At 46.3% G+C, this 20,511-nt stretch overlaps 1 protein-coding gene across 2 annotated transcripts in view; it reads left to right on the forward strand.

Moving 5' to 3' along the window:
* Positions 1–1,173: 1,173 nt before the first annotated feature.
* The window catches only part of LOC147884386 (transducin family protein / WD-40 repeat family protein), a 37,028-nt gene continuing 17,690 nt past the window's right edge, over positions 1,174–20,511 (forward strand). The window contains exons 1-8 of one of the 2 annotated variants that reach the window (XM_087398838.1): positions 1,439–1,486; positions 3,506–3,544; positions 3,641–3,675; positions 3,784–3,850; positions 4,007–4,242; positions 4,403–5,963; positions 6,067–6,561; positions 6,942–7,136. In XM_087398838.1, coding sequence (XP_087254964.1) covers positions 4,064–4,242; positions 4,403–5,963; positions 6,067–6,561; positions 6,942–7,136 — 2,430 coding nt within the window. In that variant the 5' untranslated portion in view covers positions 1,439–1,486; positions 3,506–3,544; positions 3,641–3,675; positions 3,784–3,850; positions 4,007–4,063. Of the gene's footprint in view, positions 1,487–3,505; positions 3,545–3,640; positions 3,676–3,783; positions 3,851–4,006; positions 4,243–4,402; positions 5,964–6,066; positions 6,562–6,941; positions 7,137–20,511 lie in introns of both variants that reach the window. The other variant, XM_087398837.1, reaches the window with a different exon arrangement.

The raw sequence follows: 20,511 nt of genomic DNA on the forward strand, positions 1-20,511 counted from the left end.
AGCATAAATAGAGATGAGAAATATGACTTGCTGCAAAAGAACAGAGCACTAAGACGTCAAGAAGCAATTAAACTCTCTCTCTCTCTCGCTCTCTCTCTCTCTCTCTCTCTCTCTCTCTCCAACTTGGATCTGCTTGTTGCAAGTATGAGTGACTTGGAAGGTGTTACTAATTTTGCATTGCAAGCTTCTCGCCTTTCCATCATTTCATGTGCCCCTATCTCTTGATTGATCCTTGCACTCAATTAGGGCCTTATTTGTTTTTTGAACTACCAGGCTAAAAAGATCTTGTAAGATGAAACTGTGAATGGTATGGCACTACATGTGATGGCATATGTGAGGCTGCGTATCTCTTCGTTTGAGTTTGTATTTTTTACTATGCTTTCTTTGTCCATAGATATTGATACAAATACAGATATAGATACTGATACAAATATTGTCACAAATACTGATACTTTCTTTGCCTATTAGCACGAGATTGTACAATCTCGGTATTATTCGCTTGGAAATACCAAAGCAATATTTTGATTGTGAGCATGGAAAGTTGTTACAAATGACAAAGTATTGAAAGACAGAAACTGTTATAGAGACTCAAAATTGTACGATTTGAATTTCTCATCGTCTTTGCCCACTGACATACTTATCTTATATACTTGAAAATACTTAAATAATATTTTCTTTACAAAAACATAAAACATTATTACAAACAATAATCATTAGCACAAACAAGGCCCGCTACATTGACCATGTCACTATATACATAGCTTATCGATTACTACCATGAATTTCGCACATCAAATCCAACAAATTTTGCATATGTCCCAATGAGTGAGGAGGCAGTGGGCTGGAGCATTTATGCTCTCGTGTGTTGCACGAGCGGGCGGGTAGGATGGCTTGTCGATTACTACCATGAATTGTGCACATCAAATCCAACAAATTTTGCATACGTCCGAATGTGCGAGGAGGCAGTGCGCTGGGGCATTTGTGCGCCCGAGCGGGCGGGCGGGCGCTTCAGCATGGTGAGAGAGGGGCACCATAAATTTTCGAAAGCTCCTAAGGAGCCAAAAGGAAGGCGTAAGGATTAATCGATGATTAGGGGAGCTACGAAGGTTGTGTTAGCTATATAAATTCATATGATGTCGTGTGTGCTATGATGCTCTCGTGAATTGCTGGATTGCCAGTTATTTGTGAGATTGCTGGATGATTTTCTGCTCTTTCCCTTCGTGGCTTTTGGCCTTCCCTCCGTCTCCATCTTTGAAGAAATCATTCTAGCTCGCTTGTGCAAGGATTTTCGAGACTGTAGCTTCATGCATCGCAAAATTCAACGCCTTCAACTCTTCACGGTCGGTGGATCGCCCGCTTCGAAGATTTGATGCTTGAACACGCTTTGAGACATCCTACCAGGATTTTCAACCGTCTCTCGTGCAATGCATCCTTCCTTGCCGCCCCATCCTTCTGATCAATCCGATGTTGCCAGCCTTTTTGGCAGGTGAGTCCGTTTTCTCGGAATAACGATGGCCGTATCTTATATTGCATTGTATCTGTCAGAGCATTCCTGAACGTCAACTTGCTCCTTTGACCTTCGTTTCTCGAGCGATTTTCAACTATCGGAAGATTATCATCTTTCCCCGGCTCTAGGCGGATAGATGACCGGGCGCGCGTATCGATTTGCAATAATTTTCGAGTCGAATTTACCAGCCTCTCTTTCGGATTACTTAAGATTGACGACGTCAATCATACATCCGCTCTCCTGCCCGCTGTTCTCGATAAAAATTTGCCTCGATTTGTGACTTTCTTCCTTTGTGTTGCTAAAGCAATGTGCCTGACTTTGGACTATGAGTTCCATTTCTCTTGTAGCGGCTGATGCTGTAAAAGCATTTCCTCTTGGTCTGGACTCCTCATACTGCCAAGTCGGCACGACAATCGGGCCTGATGCGCACCTTCTCAAGGCATTCCTGTTCCAGGAGAAGCTGGAAATGGTCCAATATCGTTGCATCCTCCTTTGTCTTCTTTTCTTGCTTGCGCAAGAGCTGGCTCTGAATCCGGAGCTGCTCAGAAAGGGGCCAATTCTGCTCTAGGAGAGATGATCCTACTCCCCGATTGCTCGCATGAGAGATGCTATGCTGGATGGTCCATGATGTAAGACTGGTAGATCCATCAACTACAGCGACACTTACTGCCAGGGAAAAATTTCCTCCTTACTTTACTGCAAGGTGGAAATGCACATTGGTGAAGACGGGAGCCGACCCGATGCACGATGAAGGGAGGGAGAGGCTCATGGAGTATGGGGCTACCACTAGTCTGATGTAGGGACAACTTACATAATTAGAGAATATCCCCACCATGCTCCCTCCTTTGCTCGCTGCATCCCCATTACTGTGATTTTGCTGCCACAACAAAATCTGCCACAACCTTCTTCAGATAAGAAGTAACCATGTTTCTCTGATACCAATGTAACATGTTGGGAGTTGCTATGCGGAAATAGATGAATGAAGAAGGAGAACTCAAGCATAAAAGCACAAGAGATCTTCCTAACTATTGTCTGCTTTGTTTATGATGCTGGCATAAATGCCCTAATTATTGTCTGTACATGAGTGCCAAATAGGCATACGAAACTGAGCTGAACAACTCCTCTTAACTGTGACTGCGGGAGCACGAGCTATACTGCTGAAACAGAGTGCCCAAACCTTGACCTTGCTGCTGTCCAAACCCGCCTTTGTGTTGCATGTAGAGGCCGCCAGGAACTGGATGGAGGTGGATTTGCTACCGTCTTTGGTCCTGTACGGGCGCTGCAAGGGAGCTGGAACAAGGGTGGAAGGGGCTGGAACTGAATGGGAAATGAGGGGGCAGCTAAGGCCCCTTTTATAGGCCTGGAAATGACGGACTGGTTGACTGACCTGCAGGTCGGGTCAACTGACTTAGCTGGTCGTGTCAACTAACCAGTCTTGGTCAGCATTATTTGCTGACCTTGGGCAATCCAGCTGGCCCTTGCTTGGTGGCCCTTGGTTGGGATGCTGGAGGCCCCTCAAAAGGCACTGAATCCTTGCCCAAATACTCTGAGATATGCTTTGCCCAAACACTCTGAGATATGCTGCGAATACCTGACAGTGCAGCCAGGTGTCACTGCGACCTATGCCTGGCACATGTGCCATGGGCAGCATACAAACATGCTTCTTGTATTTTTTAACGACCCATCCTACATGGCACGTCATTCCACATTGGGACTGTTGTGGTGCTGCCCACATATGGGGCTGCACACAAGCCGTGTGGAGGGGCATCGTTCATTAATTGTTGTACTCTGGCAAATCTTCCACATTAGATGTATTGCTCTCATTGTGATTGCAAGGACATTGTTATATCTACACATTGTGTTTGGCTTTGCCATGTACCAGACAAGTGTAGGTATATGTTCTAACAAGGCAGGCCATCCTTACCTGGAGTCTTGACTTTAGGTTACTTTGAAATGAGGCATTCTGGTAATTTCAACTAATTGCGTATTGTGGTGCAGTATTAACTGGATGTTCTGGTAGTTTTAACCTGGGATACGGTGGGTATGTGAAATAATGCTTTCGACTGGAACAGTTTGTGCACACCAAAATAATGAATGTTTTCTTTATTTGGGGCCTCTTCAAAATGGTTGCAGGGCATACAGTGTATTTGGCACCTTATTTTTTTAAGGTAGGGATGGGCTAATTTAAGTACTTTTGCTAATATACAACTCTAGCTACTGCTGATTCCATATGGCATTATTCTCCAATGCTGACTTCATCATGGCATTATTTTCAGATATGTGGAGGCTTGTGAGAAGCATGGCGTATCTCCACACTTTGATGTTCATCTTGCAATTTCAAAGGTTTTGTGCTGTGCTTATCTATTATTGTTTTGGGTAAAACATTCTGGTTGTTTTAAATGTGTGCTACGTATCACATACAAGTTGTGTATGTCATCTACAGTTTTTTGTTTGCATCTACAAAATGGTATTGACAGAGGTTATTGTAATGACATACAGGCAAAAACCCAAAATAGTGCCTTGAAATTATCTTTGGAGCAGCTGACAGAAGCAGACATGGTGCCCTTAGCTGATGCTCTTGCTTTTGTTGAGAATTCTGAGCTGGATGCAGTAGACGTGTTACACAACACTGAGATTTCGAATGGGCAAGCCCTATTAAGGGTTTTGCGATCAGTAGGACCTAAACTACGATTGGTGGACTTAAAGAGAATCACATTTGGAAGAGAGGCTTTACGGTACATATGTTTGTTCTTTGCTATTCAAGATGAAGTTAGGATTTTGTTTTTGGCAAAGGCATTTTGCTGAATTTTGTCAGATATGATTGAGCTGTAGTTTTTAGCTTTTAGCTCTTTGTCTTTTCTGAAAGAGTTTAATAATCTGGCAGCTCTTTTGCAGGGACCTTTTTCATAAGGGCATGCAATGCCAAGTCTTAGATTTAAGCTTCTCTCGTGCTCGGAAGCTTGACATGACTGGTCAGTTCCCACAACTGCACACGCTTATACTGGACTTCAGCATGTACTTGACCAGTTTGCCAGAAGGTTGCTTTAGAGCCATGCCAAACTTGGCCAGATTATCGATACGTGAAACTAGGATTGCCAACCTTTGGACAACTTGTGCTGCACTGGCAAAGGTTTCTTCCCTTGTTGAACTCCGCTTTCAGAGCTGTAAGTGTTGTGAAGGTACAGGACCTTGTGCTGTCTTGGTTACTAGTGGAAAGCCATATTATTCTTCGGAAGAGGGCAGTGGCATAAAACATCTGGGTCATTCATGGCAGGTGGATTGGAATGCCATGACCATTGATGACTTTGTGAGCCTTGATTCAGAGAGGTCAGACTCATCGAGAACAGACGACGATGATTCTGATGACCTGTACTCAGATGATGATTCGACTATCATGCTACAACCTGTTCAAACCTCCAGTGAGGATTCCTCAGCTGATAGTGAAGTTGAGCAGGAGGCACAGTTGTTGGAGACAATGAGTGTAGATGATTATCTTAATTATCAAGGTGATGCAGAGTATGACAGAGATCATCTACTTGATATGTGTGATGCACTCACATCACAAGATGACGGGGGGATGAAAGAAGAGTGTAACGACTCTCTAAATCAGATGCATGAAAGTTCTGACAGTGGAAGAGAAAACATAGCTGCTGTGAAAAATGAGCAGAATCTTGAAGAAATCTCACATGGTGGAGCTAATACATTAGAACAGGCTTCAAGTGGACATTCCCAAACAGCTGATGACAGGATCGAGAAGGTTCTCGTGTCAGGTTCAGGTCAAACTGAAATGAATGGGAGTAGGACCTTGGAGGTCTCCCATGAGGAAGAGGAGCTACAATTATCAACTTCCGTGCAGAAAACTCCTGTGTCTTTAAGACGAGGGAGATCTCATCATGCTTCGCTTATCTGCTATGAAAAACACTATAGAGAGTTTATGATTGCCAGGCTGCCTGGTTTGAAGGTGCTGGACAACTTACCGGTGACGCAAGCTGAAAGAGAGAAGGCACTTGAAGTATTTAGAGAAAAGTTTGAACTTTTACCAAACAACCGGAGTGAAAGGGAGAGCCTCATTGAAGTCTTGAAAAGTAGAGAAACATCAAGCTGGGTTTCTGCAGCTCCATATTGTAAGAGGAGGAGGATATGCGTTATCAGAAATGGGCAGAGTGGCATTGCATTTTCCAGGTCTATGTGTGCATTAAAGATGGCATCCTGTGCATGGCCTTCATGTGTTCCTATCTGCAAGTTTAAAAAATCAAACTCAGAACTTAATAGAAAATGTAGACCTCGTCAGTTTGAATACCACCCGACAGATCCTAGTCTGATGGTTTTTGGAACTCTACATGGAGAAGTGGTGGTTGTCAATCATGAAAGTGACAAGGTTGTAGGTCACGTGCAGTCTAATGGGTCTTCTCATAGCATTCTGGGTCTGTGCTGGCTGAACAAGGATCCGAATAAGGTGAGGCAATTGTTTTTCTTTGGGTGAGTTTTTTAACTACTTAATTTTTGTAGCAGCAACATCAGATTCATAAATGTTATCTGGATTCTTGTTTTTGTTACAGCTCATTGCTGGGTCTGATAATGGCTCTTTACAACTGTATGATGTAAATCGAATGCGTGCAACCACAAAAATCAGTGGTGATACATTGGGTTTTGGAAGCAGAAATTCAGGAGGGAATTATGTACAAGCACGGAGAAATCCGGCCATTTATACATATGATAGATTTGAGCAGTTGACATCTGTTCACATTAATGCTAGTGATGAATATTTTCTTGCTAGTGGTTATTCAAGGCACGTTGGTCTGTACGATCTTTGCACTGGTAAGCAGCTTCAAATTTTTAATGATCTGCATCAGCAACACATCAATGTGGTCAAATTTGCCCATCACTCCCCACATGTGTTTGCTACATCATCGTTTGACAAGGAAATTAAGATGTGGGATCTAAGACAGAGAGTGAGCAGGCCGCTCTACACAGTTCGTAGCAATGGGGGCAATGTGATGGTGTGCTTTTCTCAGGATGATCATTATCTTCTTTCATCAGCTGTGGACAATGAGGTGAACTCAAAATACAAATTTGCACATGTTTTTTTAGGCACACAAAGCTGCTCATTTGGTATATGCTGTTTTGAGCTGCTGCTATTTATGTTGTTCCAATTTGAATTCTTGAGTCCATTAGTGCATGGGCATGCGCGCATGTAGGCACAGACACACCAACACCAACATACATGCACATGGACGCTCAAACACGTGCACACCCATGTGCACAGTCTCTCTCTCTCTCTCACACACACACACACACACACACATGCAGAGGTGTTTCCCTAGCGCACATGTATATGCTTTGGCCATCAACACTCGCAATTGTGTGCTAGATGCAATCTTCGACATGTGCATGTGTCAATTTTGCTTAACAAATGTTTTGTTCCTTGATACAGGTCAGACAACACTTAGCATTGGATGGGAGGCTACATATGAAATTTGACATTCCACCTACAGGCAGCAGCCAAAATTATACGAGATCATACTATATGAATGGGAGAGATTATATCATCACAGGAAGCTGTGAGGAGAATGTTGTTCGTATTTATTGCGCTCAAACAGGACGACGTTTAAGAGATTTAGCTTTGGAGGTATGGAGATTTGATGAATTTGACAAACTGGTTTTGATAGTTGTATGCCTTTGTGAATTTATTCAGTACTTCTCAATTTAAAGAGCTGGATTGTAGAAGATGGTTTCTTGGATAGTTTGAAAGCTGTAGTCTTATGGAACAAGGCTGTTACATTTCTTTTTCTTTCCAGAGAAAAGAACAACTATTAATGCTGAAACATGAACCATACAAATCAGCAATCTGAAAGGGGGAAAGAGAGAAAACAACAGGCTGTCAAAAAAGCCAGCTTGTTTCCAGAGAACCCGGCTCACTACTTAGGGAATCTTTAGAAAAGGAACTAACAACCAAGGTGGAGGTCTATACATCGAGCAAATACCTCTCGCGGTAATGACATAATGATACATGCAGACCAAGCCGCCTTGCAGAAGCGTCTCACCTGTTGTGGTTGCTCTAGAACCTGAAGTTCTGGCCATCCTCCCATGCTCCCAGATGGCGTGTAGGGTGTAGATGATATCCTGCCAGATGGTGAGGAGGGTGGATGCTGGGGGAACCTGATGGCCTTCGATCACAAAACTACGGGGGTAACTCAGATGTTCCAGGCAGTGATGCTAGATACCACTTGCCAATTAGCAGTGCGCAAAGGATTGCCAGAGAGTTTAAAAACAAGTACAGTGAACAAAGGGCTGAATGCCCTATTTATAGTAAGGGGTAGGGCTGCAGACAGCTGACTAGTGAAGGCAACAAATATTGCTCATGATGAGTGGGCATTTGTTGTCACATGCCAGTAGCACGTCACCTCTTGCAAGAAGCTATTTCAATCCTTGGATGATGCACCAAAGGGGGCATAGTTATATGTGCCAATAATGCCCACAAAGGCCAATGCAGAGCAATAGGAGCAAAAGCTCCAATTTCTGGCAAGCGAAATTTGTGAAAAATGCCTTACCAGGCACTCCTAAAGCAGTTGACTTCAAAGTGGTCAAAAGCCCCAAGCTTGAAGAGGGCAACTGATCCGAAAAGAGGGCAAATGCAGGAAAAAACTCAAATGTCAATGTATCAGACCAATGTACTGCAATGTGCTGTCAATGGAACCAAAAGCCTCAATTCGTGATAAGTCAAGCAATCACAAAGTCAACAGAGCTGGCTAAATATGAAAATGCAACCTACGAATTGAAAATGGGAGCTGGAAGAGACCCTGTTGTTGAAGTCAACGGAAAGTAGAACAAGTTGTCTACAGAATCCGTACAGTTGCACAGGCACGAGCAGCACAAATTGGAGCTGAACTAACTGAAGAAGTGGCCAACTAGCTGCCTCAGCCTGCTGCCCTACAAAGGGATACCACGCAGCCTATAGGGGCTGAACCCCCTGCCCTACACAGCCCGACCAGGCAGAGTAGGGCCACCTCTGAATACAAAAAGGCTCCTGGGGGCTGGAAAACAGCAGGTATGCTGCCCCAAAGGTGGCCACACAGGCCCACCACAAGAGCCTGACATAGGCGCCTCCTATTGAACTGCCACAGGGTGATCAGCAAGCCAACGAGGAGCCCTAACCAAAGGCGAACCCTCTTGGGAGCTCGGTGCACTACCATAGCAGCCTCATCAGGCCCCGAGCCTCCGCCACCCAGGCACCTTGCCCACTCTACACTAGGCTAACCTCACTGGGGGCGGGCAGACACAACAAAGGCCCTCACTCAGCCTAACCCAACCTCTCACAGGGCGGGCACACCCACAAAGCAAGGCCCTCTCTCCCTACCCAACCTAGCCATGTGACATCACGAGATGTTGACCTCCAACAAGATTATCATGCCCCTACTAAGGTGACAAATCAAAACAAATTATCCAATGCCTTGCATTGTTGAGCTCGACCTTGTTGGAATATGAGGGTCACCTCCCCCCTTGTGAGCCCCCATATAAGGAGGACGACTTATTGTACTAGTTGGGACACACAGGGACAGATCAAGGCTTCCATGTGGGCAGCAGACTGGCTGCCACATGGGCAGCACATAGATCTACTGTTAGTCAAGATTATGAAGGTATGTGGGCTGGTGCAGCAGCAGTAGCAGCAGGTACAGCGTGGACATGTGGTACAGCACGTAACAGAGCAGGTATAGCAGGTACTAGAGGTACTGGAGATGTCTTGCAAGGCTGTGCAGCCGAACATTCTGCAGACAAGACACCTGCCGCAGGACAGTACGGATGTCTGCAGAGGCTACTGTAGGCTGGCAGAGGGTGGAACAAGTCAGCAGAGCAGCCTGGATCAAGAGGCCGCAAGCGGACATAAGCCCGCAAAGAGGCAGGACATATTCATAGGCAAGGTTGGGTCAGCAGATAGACAAACTGCAGTCAGCAGTCTGTCAGATCAGGGGCCGAGGCATACATCCTCTATAAAAGGGAGTTCACTTCTTACCCAGCAAGCAGGACAATATGCGCCAGACTAGACTTTCCAGGGTGTCCACACAGAGGCAAATCTTACTGCAGTAGAAGAGCCATAGTGTGGTGCAAAGGAAGGTGAGCAGGCGCACAAGTCCCTGACAATTGCAGCAGACCTATGTGCAGACCTACACCTGTATGATAGCGTAAGAACTGCATGAAAGGTAGCTTTCGTCTGCAGCATATATTAGAGCATACTTTCGCAGGAGTCCTCAACCTAGAGCAGCTATCTGGGACACGTGATAATCTAGGAGGGGTCTACAGTGGAAGGATCATATGTCCTTGTGGCTTACCTCAGCGCTTTCTGAAGGTATTGTCACAGTTTTGGCAACATTTTGTACTTAGACATTAACTCTATTTATAGAATTTGTTTGGCTGAATATCAGTGTGTATTCTCTCCATATCTGTGGTGTTCCCTCTATAAGCACACCGAGTGAGTTGGCATTAAAGTTTTTTGTTTTGAGATCTCAAGGCCTTTCTTTATTCCCCTGTGATAGGGTTGGCTGTAGCAAGCAATCCTTTGTTGCTACACTATACCTGGTACGAGCCTTGTAGGCTAGTTCGGACAGTTAGTACTAGTCCTACTAGGGTTAGTACACTAAGGACATTTAGTCCTAAGTTGGGCCATATAGGCCATACTTTTACTTCCACTTCATTATCCTTTCTGCAAGGACACTCCATTTGTTCTCTCTCCATTGCATTCCACTTGCCCTTCCACTCCACTCCATTCAACAATGGTATCAGAGTACGGTTCTTGTACCTCCCTGCTCGCCCTTTGCTTGAGCTGTCCCCCAGCTCCCTCATCAACTCAACTTTCAGACTTGGGTTTCCAAACTGCCTCGTGACCAGCTCTCTGCCGCTTGACTTCAGCTGCAGCTTATCGGCGACAGCTCCTGGTGTTCCCGCAACCATTTTTGCAGCCATCTCACCTCCATACAGTCAACACCAGGAGCTTCGGTAGGCGCCTCGAGTCCCGCGATTGTTTCATACAAATCAGCACTACCACTCTAGTCATTTGTGCCACCTATTTCCTGGTTCCTTCAGCTGCTAGAACCAACGTCACACTTGGAGCTTCACCTAGTATTGCATTGTGCAGGCACCATGACAGTGCTCCAGTCAGATAAGCTGACATACAGCTCGCACCCACTTTTGGAAACTTGTCTGTATAGATCACAGTCTGTCCATAGATCTGTACGGACGTCCATACAGCCCGTACGACCGTACGGATTCTATAGTGCCTGTCCCTACAACGGACTACGGATTCTTTAGTGCCTGTCCCTACGTGCCTGTCCCTAAGGGGAGCAGCCCCATTATCGGGCTGTGTGGGAGCCCCTAGGAGAGGGGGTCGGCCCACCTACAGCAGGGGTCTTCCCATCTAGGGCAGGGGTCGGTCCATATGTACCAACCAACCAGAAGGGGGGCCGGGGGGAGGGGGTTGCTGCCTTTATATAGCCCCCCCACACTTGTATAGCATCTTGTGGACCTTGCAGTCCCTCTTGCCTCTCTCTCTCCTTTCCAGTTTTGTTATTGTGTGGTTCTCCCTCTCTCTCTCTCTCTCTCTCTCTCTCTCTCTCTCTCTCTCTCTCCAATTCTTTCCAGATCCGCTGCAGGTCTTACATGTTATCAGAGCCATGGTTGGCTAGAGACCCGAGGCGTAGAGGGAGTGTTGAGCCAGCAAACTGAGAGGAGGTTTAGGCTGCTGTTCGGAGGGGTTCTTGAGAGGGAATGCGCAGAGGTGTGGACAATACAGGTGTCATCGAAGGCGCAGATTCTTTGAAGGGTGTTTTCGGATCCGAAAGGAGGAGTTCTTGAGGGTCGAGACAGCAAAGGTGTGAACGTACTTAGGCTCCAAGCCTCTTCATCATCTTCTTCAGCCCTCTCCTCTCCTTTTTCCATCACTCCCCTTCTCTACCTTCTTTCCCATCAACTCTCTCTTCCAGTTCAATGCTCTCTTCACTCTGACATGTCTACCCTGGCTGAAATGGCGGAGAGCAAGGCAACAATTCCAGTTGTGCCCACTTCCCGATCGACCGTCAATTAATTGGCCCCAATTATGGTGTCTGGGGGTCATGATGGAGTCCGTGCTATAGTCGTATGATTTGGTAGACTTTATATTGGTGGGAAATGACAGGCCCGATCCCCTTGCATTTAACCTTGGGATCCCACAAAATCGAAGGTGGCCGAGACTTTATCTCAGCTGTGGGACGGTGTCAATGCAAGGGTGACGTCGTTTATACTGTACTCCTTAGGTGATTAATCAAGTGAAGCATATGACTGGCCAAAAGTATCTGGGAGCATTTGGCGTCCTTGTACAATCGAACCTCTCCCATGAGGAGCATCTCTTTGGAAGTTCAGATGAGATTGTTGGATACCCTGAAGTCTACCTCGATGCGGGAGCACATTAACAAGCTACATGAACTTCAGCAAGAGATCCTCCAGGCAGGGAAGCAGATATCTTTCGTGACACGGCCATAACATTGCTGTTCCAAATATCTTCTCAGTACATTGCATTCTATTTGTCCTTGATCACTAGTGGAAGGATGAATATGTTGACCTAGAGGTTGGAGAGAATTCATCCCGTTGGTGCTCGACCAGGAGGAGAGCGTACCCATGACAGTCACTTTGAGGCTTTGTCAACTGAGCAGAAGGGTAGGAAGAAGATGACAGTTGAGGAAAGGGAAGTAGTAAGGCCTCACTTACATGTAATCGGTGTGGCCAGCAAGGTCATTGTTGGTGGCAGTGTCCCTAAAGGATCAGTGAGGGACCAATGAGCGGAAGGAAGGTTCTGCAGCCGTCACGTCGATTGTTCCAGCCTTCTAGTAGCACGAGGCAGGATGCGCAGCTAGCAGGCTTTATAGTTCCAGGTGGAGGATTGCTTGCTTGTATATGGTAGCGGGACTTGTCAGGCAAGTGCAGTGGCGAGGGAGTCTTTGATCGAGGCAGGCTCTTAGGCAGGATCTCGAGCCACGAGGAGTTGTTCTGACTCAGGTGGCAGTATGTTACCAGTATATATTTTGTTTGGGACGTCATGACCTGGCAGATCTAGAGGGGGTTTCCTTGTGTTCTACTGCAGCTATTGCCTGATGAGCTGTTGGAGATCTGGATGGGTCAGATGATTGCTACTATGGGAATCCAGACACGTTAGATTGTTCCTAGTGAGTAGGGATGCCCATTGTTTCTGGAGCATAGAGACTCTTCGATCTGGGGACAATGTTCTAGTTTGGACATGAGAGGGATCTGTATATCTTTGAGATAGAATTGCCCATGCAAGGAAGCATACCTTGCACCGATGGCAGTATCAGTTGGATTATTGTACTAGATAAATTATTCTTCTAGCGTAGATGGCCTAGCATCCGAGGCATGGGAGCATCAGTATCAGGTTTCCAATGATTGTGCTGAGACGGCGGTTCGTGCCAAAAGGGGGCTTCATCGAGAGTATCTGTGCCGGTCTTTAGTGAGCATCACACGACGGATTCCTCTGGCTGTTTTAGTGGCACACCCAGCCCTCTGAAGAGGGCTCCTCTTTGGCTTGTTGATCTCCGCATGGCAGATCTCTTGGAGAGGCACCTATGTCAGGCCCTTGTGATGGGCCTGTGTGGCCACCTTTGGGGCAGCATACCTTCTGTTTTCCAGCCCCCCAGGAGCCTTTTTGTAGGTAGAGGTGGTCGGCCACCTACTCTACTTGGTCGGGCTGTGTAGGCAGGGGGTCAGCCCCTATAGCTGTGTGGCAGCCCTTTATAGGGCAGCAGACTGAGGTGGCCTAGTTGGCCTGTGCATGGTAGGGGAATAGCCTTTATCGGGCTGTGTGGCAACCCCTATATGAGCCTAAAGCAGAGGTCGGTCCATCTAGGATAGGAGTCGACTCATATGTACCAACCGACCAGGGGGGGTGGCTGCCTATGTAGGCCCCCCTCCCACACTTGTATAGCATCTTGTGGAGCCCAGTTTTGCCTATACCTAGCATAGGTTTTCCTTGCAATTGAGGGGTTTTGTCTTGAGATCCCTTGCAGTCTCTCTGGCCTCTTTCTCTCACTTATCTATTCCGCATATCATCAGGTCACGAAGGCAAGGGCGGGAGGCCTTACCTGGCCCAGCCCAGAGCATCATCACAGAGTTCTTCCTGCCAGAGCACACTGGCCCCCGACCATAGATAGTAGGAGAGGTGGCCGAGACGCAACACACTCGATAGAGGACAAATGCACATATTATACTAGCTGACATTTCATCTATTTTCAAACTTGGGATACGCTTGGCAAGGGTTACTGTGGCACTTGTCAGGCGTAGAGTAGCCGCTAGGAGGGCACGACGGGATACTCCTCCAGACAAGAGACAATGATCTATCACGGCCTTCTTGCCTACATTGCCCAGTCGTCATCGGATATACCTTGACGCCTTATGCTTTCCTTGTGCATGCTGCATTGTATTATATTGCACTAGATCAGATTGCATCTATTATGTGGATGATGATGCGAGATGACTATGTCTACACAGTTCTAGCATGGGTTAGGATGCTTGCTTAGTGGCTCCACCCTTGTGCTTATTGTATCAGGTTTTCTATCAGTCTCATAGACCCATCGGTCTTTAGCAGACTTTAATAAACTTTCTTTCTTTCTTTCTTTCTTTCTCCTTTCCAGTTTTGTTGGTGTGTGGTTCTCTCTCTCTCTCTCTCTCTCTCTCTCTCTCTCTCTCTCCATTTCTGTCTAGATCCACTGCACCTTTCACAAAGCTATGCATAAACACATAGATTCATCTTTCTTTTACACTAAAAGAAGTGGAGCAGCCCATGTAGTATCACTAGGCTGAATCTGTCCTTTCCTAAGGTATCTAATAGTTGCTGCTCTACTTCCTCCTCTTGCATTTTACCTAAACTGGAAATACAATTTGGAAGTAGGAGCAGCCCTTGGAATAAGTCTATCCTTGCTTAGGGGGTAACCATTAGGAGTTCCTCATGAAAAGAATTAATGAACTCATAAAACAAAAGTTGAACCTTTTCATTTGTCTTTTCAATTAAATGCAGAGAACCTTGAGCAAAAAAAAAACATCACATAGAAATACCTTGGCATCACCGTGTTTGTTCAAGTGTTCTAACTACATATAACTAAATGAGAGGAGTGTCATGAATACTGCGTTCATCATGAAGGTGGATCAATTGTCCAAGTCAGGTACCTCCCAGAATTATCCTCTTCTTTCGTGCCTTTGTGTAAGTCTGTATTCATGCTCCCCTCAATGACTTCAAGCCTTTGTGTAAGTCTGTATTCATGCTCCCCTCAATGATTTCAAGCTCATCAAACTCCATCTTTGAGTGAGCTCCTCCATCTCTGCAGGTGGTACTGGATTGGTCCTAGATCCCTAGGTTGAGCAACACCTTCCTACCTCTACCACAAAGGTCATAACTCTGTGCTCCAATTCTCAATGTCTGTCATGAACATTGTCACACTTGCGTCTACAAACGCTATCTCAATGACATATGGTGTCATCACTAAGAGTAGTTTGTCTCCTATCACATTGCTACATGCCATTTCAAATAGGTCCTTGTTTGCCACTTGGGGCAGTCTTCTTCTTTGTGCAGTCTTTAGCAAAATGCCTAGGTGTGTCACAATAGAAGCACTTTTTTGGGTTCTTTCTTTTCTTGTTTTGACTGTCAAGAGATTTGTGTCGTCATTCTTGGCATCTTTTTTTTGTAGTCGCTTCCATTTGCCATACTCGTGTTTGGCTATGAGAGCCTTTTCATTGTCATCATCCTTTTTGTCATCCAGCTTCATCCGGGCTTTTTTGGAAAGCACCAAGGGGCCCAATTCCTTGAACTTAATTGGCCTCGTCCGTTTTCAAGCGGTGAGATTCGTCACAAACCCTTGATTGCTCTTTGGAAGCTTACTAACTAGGAGCATGGCCCACTGACTACTGACTATCCACGTTTTGCCCAACTACTTCCAAATGATCGTGAGCATTTTCACTCTTACAAGGAAGTCATGGGCTGACTCTCCTTCCCCCATCATCATGGTGAATAATTGAGTTTGGAGCATGATGATTCTCCCAATGTTTTGAGTTTCAAAAAGATCTATAAGATTTTCCAAGCTTCATGTGCCGTATCTGCCAGCTTGATATGGGGTATCTCCGAATCGGCAGTGTCTTGATAATCATGGAGATCGTGATTCAATTGTGTCTCTTCCCTCTTCATCACTTAAAGTGTTCATGCATAGTGCATCCTAGCAAGAGCTACACTTTCTCCTCTCTCTCTCTCTCACACACACACACACACACACACACACACTTTTTTTTTAGTGAAATCTTATATTTTTGTGTGGGAAACCTCAAAAAGAGGTAAAAACCATATATCCTCTGTCAGATGCATAAATCCCGATATCTGTGCACAAGTCCTCCTCCAAGCAGGAGGGAAATAAAAGAAAAGTACTTGCTGTACTTCACGCAATACAATGCACCTCGGAAAAAGTCCAAATCTCCTCACTGTACCTGTTGTACTTTTCTCGAAATTTGAGATTTTCTTCTTCTTCCTTTTCGAATGCTTCCTAGGCTTGTGTGCCTAGATGCCTGACGCTGCTCCCCGAAAAAAAAAAAACACATCCCTGTCGCAGTTTCCAAGGAACAGTACGGCGACGTCCGTATAGTACGGACGCCTGTACGGAGTCCGTACGACAGTACGTACGGCCGTACACGTGCGCGCCTGCGCGCCGCCCTGTTCGAAGCCCGAAGGCTGTAGCAGCTGTTGGCGCGGCTCGGCGCCGCCCTACTGCAGCTCGCCCTGCGCTCCTGCCCGCGCCCTGCGCTCCTGCCCGCGCTGTCTCGCTGGCCCGCGCTGCGCTGCCGCTGCAGCTGCCCGCGCTATGCCCTGGCTGCTGCCCTTGCTATCCCGCTGGAGCTGAAGATAGGTAGAGGGGGTGGGTAGGCAAGGGTAGAAGGGGAAGAGGCTCTGATACCAGTTGAAAGGGAAGGTAAGGAGAAGAAGAACAACGGGGGAGAGAGAGAGAGAGAGAGCGAGAGACTCCAAACATGCGGGTGTGAAGTGATGAGCCACACCACAAACTCATAGGTTTTATTAGGATTAGGTTTTTCACCCTATGACTGTCTTAAGACAGTCATAGGTGTCATATCTTTAATAAAGGGGTGGCAATGTGCCTTTACCCCAACACCTTGTGATTCTTTTTGATATAGGCTGGTACCCGAAATTTCTGAATCACAGGGTCAAAAACCTGTTGTAACATGGGATGAAAAGATTCGAGTAAAAAAGGCACTTCTGCATCCCGAACAGAACAAGACTCTGGCACAGGCATTAGAGGCAAAGAAGCTAGATCAACATCTGTATCCTCTGACGAAAGAGCTGCATCTGATAAAGCAGGACTCGGCATTTTAGCTTCACTTCGAGGATCAACCTGAGAAAGAGCATGTGCAGCATTCTGTATGATCCCCTCTGCAAGGGGCACATCCATATCTAGAGGAGGAGGAGGCTGATGATGCTCAACGGGAGTTGGATCTTGAACTTCTTTAGCAAGAGAAAGATTAACCTGTGATTTTTCTACTTTCCTCCAGTAATGCTTTGAAGCAGTAAAAGAAGGCATATCCAGTAAAGCCTTAGGAGAAACCGGAGGAGAAGGAAGAGTAAACTTTACTGTTGAAGAAGGAGCAGGAGGAGTGGTCATGGAAGCGGAAGGGCAAGCACGTGCAAAATGACCAACCTGCTGGCACCGATAACATGCTGTAGGAAAAGAGGCAAAATGCAGCCTGATGCGCATCGGATGAGCAAATTCCAAATAAGATCGAGAGTAGAGGGCACGGGCTGCATCATATCCCATGAAATACAAAGGCGAACATCCCGAGTAGCCTGCAAAAACTCCTGTCTCGGAACATGTAGAGGCCTCCCCAAAAAAGCTACAAGAGTAGGAAGACGCTGAAGAAGAGGCAGAGGCAACGCTTTGAGGGTAATCCAGAGCGGACAGTGAGTCAGAAGAGAGGCAGACGGATCAAATAGTGGATCCCAGGGCATCACATAAGCAAAGAAACCAGCCCCATGAATACCAGCACAATTGACAAGGCGCTTCACCACATCAGCCGAAGAGCAGTGGGCATAATAAAAACCTCTGCTCAGAAAGACAAAGGAGGAAAGGCAATCCTGACTCATTGCAACTTCAGGCCAACGACGAAGTTGAGCTGCAGATAAAACCCTGCCCCAAACTGCTGAGCCTGTCGAAGACCGGAAACCAGAAGGGCAGAGTCCAAAGGACAAACCAGCGGAGAACTTGAGGAAGGAATATCAGTAACGGAGGCAACACACATTTGGCGAAGAAGATCCAGCTGGAGAGGAGAGGAAGGAGCCTCCGCAACCTCAAGCTCGCCAATTTGACAAAACGCGAGGGAACCAAACCACCACGCTTCCTCCGAAAGAAGACACGTGCAAGAGGAGCTGAGGCAGAAGGAGGGGCTGAAGCAGAGAAGACAAAAGAGTCATCTGTCGGAGCAGCAGATGAAAAGGAAGAAGAACCATCATGGACATATGGAAAGGGTACAGAGATACAAGACGCAAACTGCAGGAACGGAGCAGGGTGTACGGAGATGCCTGGTGCAGGCTGTATGGACGGAGGAGGCTGTATGGACAGCTTGGAGGCAGCCGACTACGGATGAACCAGAACAGGGCAAAGGTACGGACGAAAGGGAAGGAGGCTGTACGGATGAACCAGAATAGGGCAAAGGTACGGACGAAAGGGTGGCAGGCTGTACGGATAGTGACAAGGAGGGCAATTGTACAGACTGGTGGCTGAAGACGGGCTGCACAGGAGGGTGGGGTACGGACGGAAGTACAGAGTTGACGGGGAAGGTCGAAGGGGGAGAGGGACTTGCCATCTCTCTCTACACACACACACACATACCGCCCGCCCGCTCGCCTGCCCGCATGCACATGTGTGCGTGCATTTTTTTTGGTGAAAATTTTTGAGACTCTGTATTACAGAGTAGCTATCCCAAAATGAGATGTGCCAAAGTACATCAGCAGAAGATCTCACTATATGACGAGTCTAGTAACGAGTTTGCAGACAATCAAAGAGAGATTGCTGCAAGGAGCGCCTGAAAAAAAGTAAGATCACAAAAGATTATGATTTCTATCCTTCCATAGAGTCCAGAGTGCCCAGTAGCGAACCCAAGTGAATAAAAGGTCAAACTCCTGTCTGGGTGGGTGAATCTCAAAAAGCCAGAAAAACTTCCCAAAGGTAGCATTAGGAAATCTAGTTCTCAAACGCTGCCCAAGGAGACCCAAGAAATCAAACGGGTGTGAGAGCAATGCCTTGTGCAGAAGAGACAATGGGAGACAAGCTGTGAGAACTTATTGTGAAGGGAGATCTGCGATCCCAAATTGTCTAGAATAATGAGTGACACAGGCTGCAGCAAGTTGTGTTCGAGAGGAAGTCCAAACACCATCAGGCATCAGGGCTCGGCAAATACTTGCAAATTGTCTGTTTATTTTTTTTTTCCAAGAAAAGTACTTCATTAAGTACTTAAGTATGAATAAAAACCGTAGAGCAAGCTCAAGTGCGGGAGTACATCATGTCAAGCATGAGAAAAAACAGCTCAGAATGAGCAAACAAAAATCCCGGGTGGCGGCTGAAAATGCCACCTCATCCCTGAAGGAGAGTCAGAGAAGAAAGGACAATCCTTTTAGACTCTAAGAAAAGCAACCCTCCTAGCAGTAGCAGTCCTAGAGGTTCCTTGTATGTTCGCCCAAATGGCCATCAAAGTGTGTATAGTATCTGCCCAGATACTGGCCATAGTTTGAGAAGGGTAAACCTGGGAGTCCTCCAAAGCCTCTGTACATCTGGCTCTCCAAATATGCCATGCTGTAATACTAGCCAGAGTCTCCCAAGATGTGTCTACAGAAGCGTGGGGAGCTCTGAATGGAGCAAACGGAAGGAGGGGGCATGACTCTAAAAGGTGTCGTTGAACAAAGAAAGCTGTGTCTGTGTCATGTCCCTCAAAGAAAGCCTGTGGACCAGTGAGTGACAACCAAGCAACTGATCCCCAAGTCATGAAGAAGGGTGCTCTTGAAAAATGCAAAGTATCCTAGCAAAACCCTTCCAAATCGTCCTCGCCTGAGTGCACTCCCAAAGGCAGTGCTGCATTGACTCAACTGCTGAGTGTCAAGAACAAAACTGTTAACGCCTAAATTTTCATATCAATCACGGGCATAGGCACACGGATTATCCTCTTAGCCAACCTCGCTGGTAGCAAGTTCTCAAAATTAATTCTCATGTGAAAGCTCCTGCTTGCCAAAATCCCAATGAGCCCCAATTCCCTAGATGGATCTAGTATGCTACATGTTTTCATTCTAAGGTACCTCCTAAATGCATCATTTACCCCTCTCTTGGAATATCATTGAAATCACTTGCCCATTGGCACATTTAATGCATTTAGACCCCTTAGCCTTAGATTCACCTAGTCTAGTGCCATATCACCCTCACCAAGGACCTTGACTTTGATTCCTTTCTGATCATTTACGTAAAGCCCAAACAAATATAATACAAACATTGATCCTTGAAAAGAAAAGGTCTATTGACCCTTCCAAGGTCATGTCACCTCAACTTGAGCGTAACACTGAGTGGCATCGAGGACATGTAGGGTCAGCCCTGAACCTGGATCTCCACAGGTTCACTGCAATCCCTCCATGAATAGTAAGCCAGAAGAATAACGTGACTTTCCTATTCCTGAGGGATTTCCAAAGTTTCCTCCAAAAGTTTTTTTGCATCTCCGCAGAAATTTGAAAAAGTATCCCAATGAGGAGCTCTAGAGGGCCTCCAACCTCTACAACTGAGCTAGAATCTCTTGGCATTTCTGACCATGTAACGAAAGAAGGGGATGCTCTTCTCTCGGTGCCTTGCATCTATGCACTCCCATTCCCCTAGATCCCACTGCAAGGATCTAATAGGGGAACCTCCATACAACCAAAGCCTCCAAGATCCAAGAGCTAGGAG

Source organism: Dipteris shenzhenensis, chromosome 27 (assembly GCF_047967505.1).
Source record: "Dipteris shenzhenensis isolate YYH24624 ecotype China chromosome 27, Dip_SZ_1.0, whole genome shotgun sequence".
Lineage (NCBI taxonomy): Eukaryota > Viridiplantae > Streptophyta > Polypodiopsida > Gleicheniales > Dipteridaceae > Dipteris > Dipteris shenzhenensis.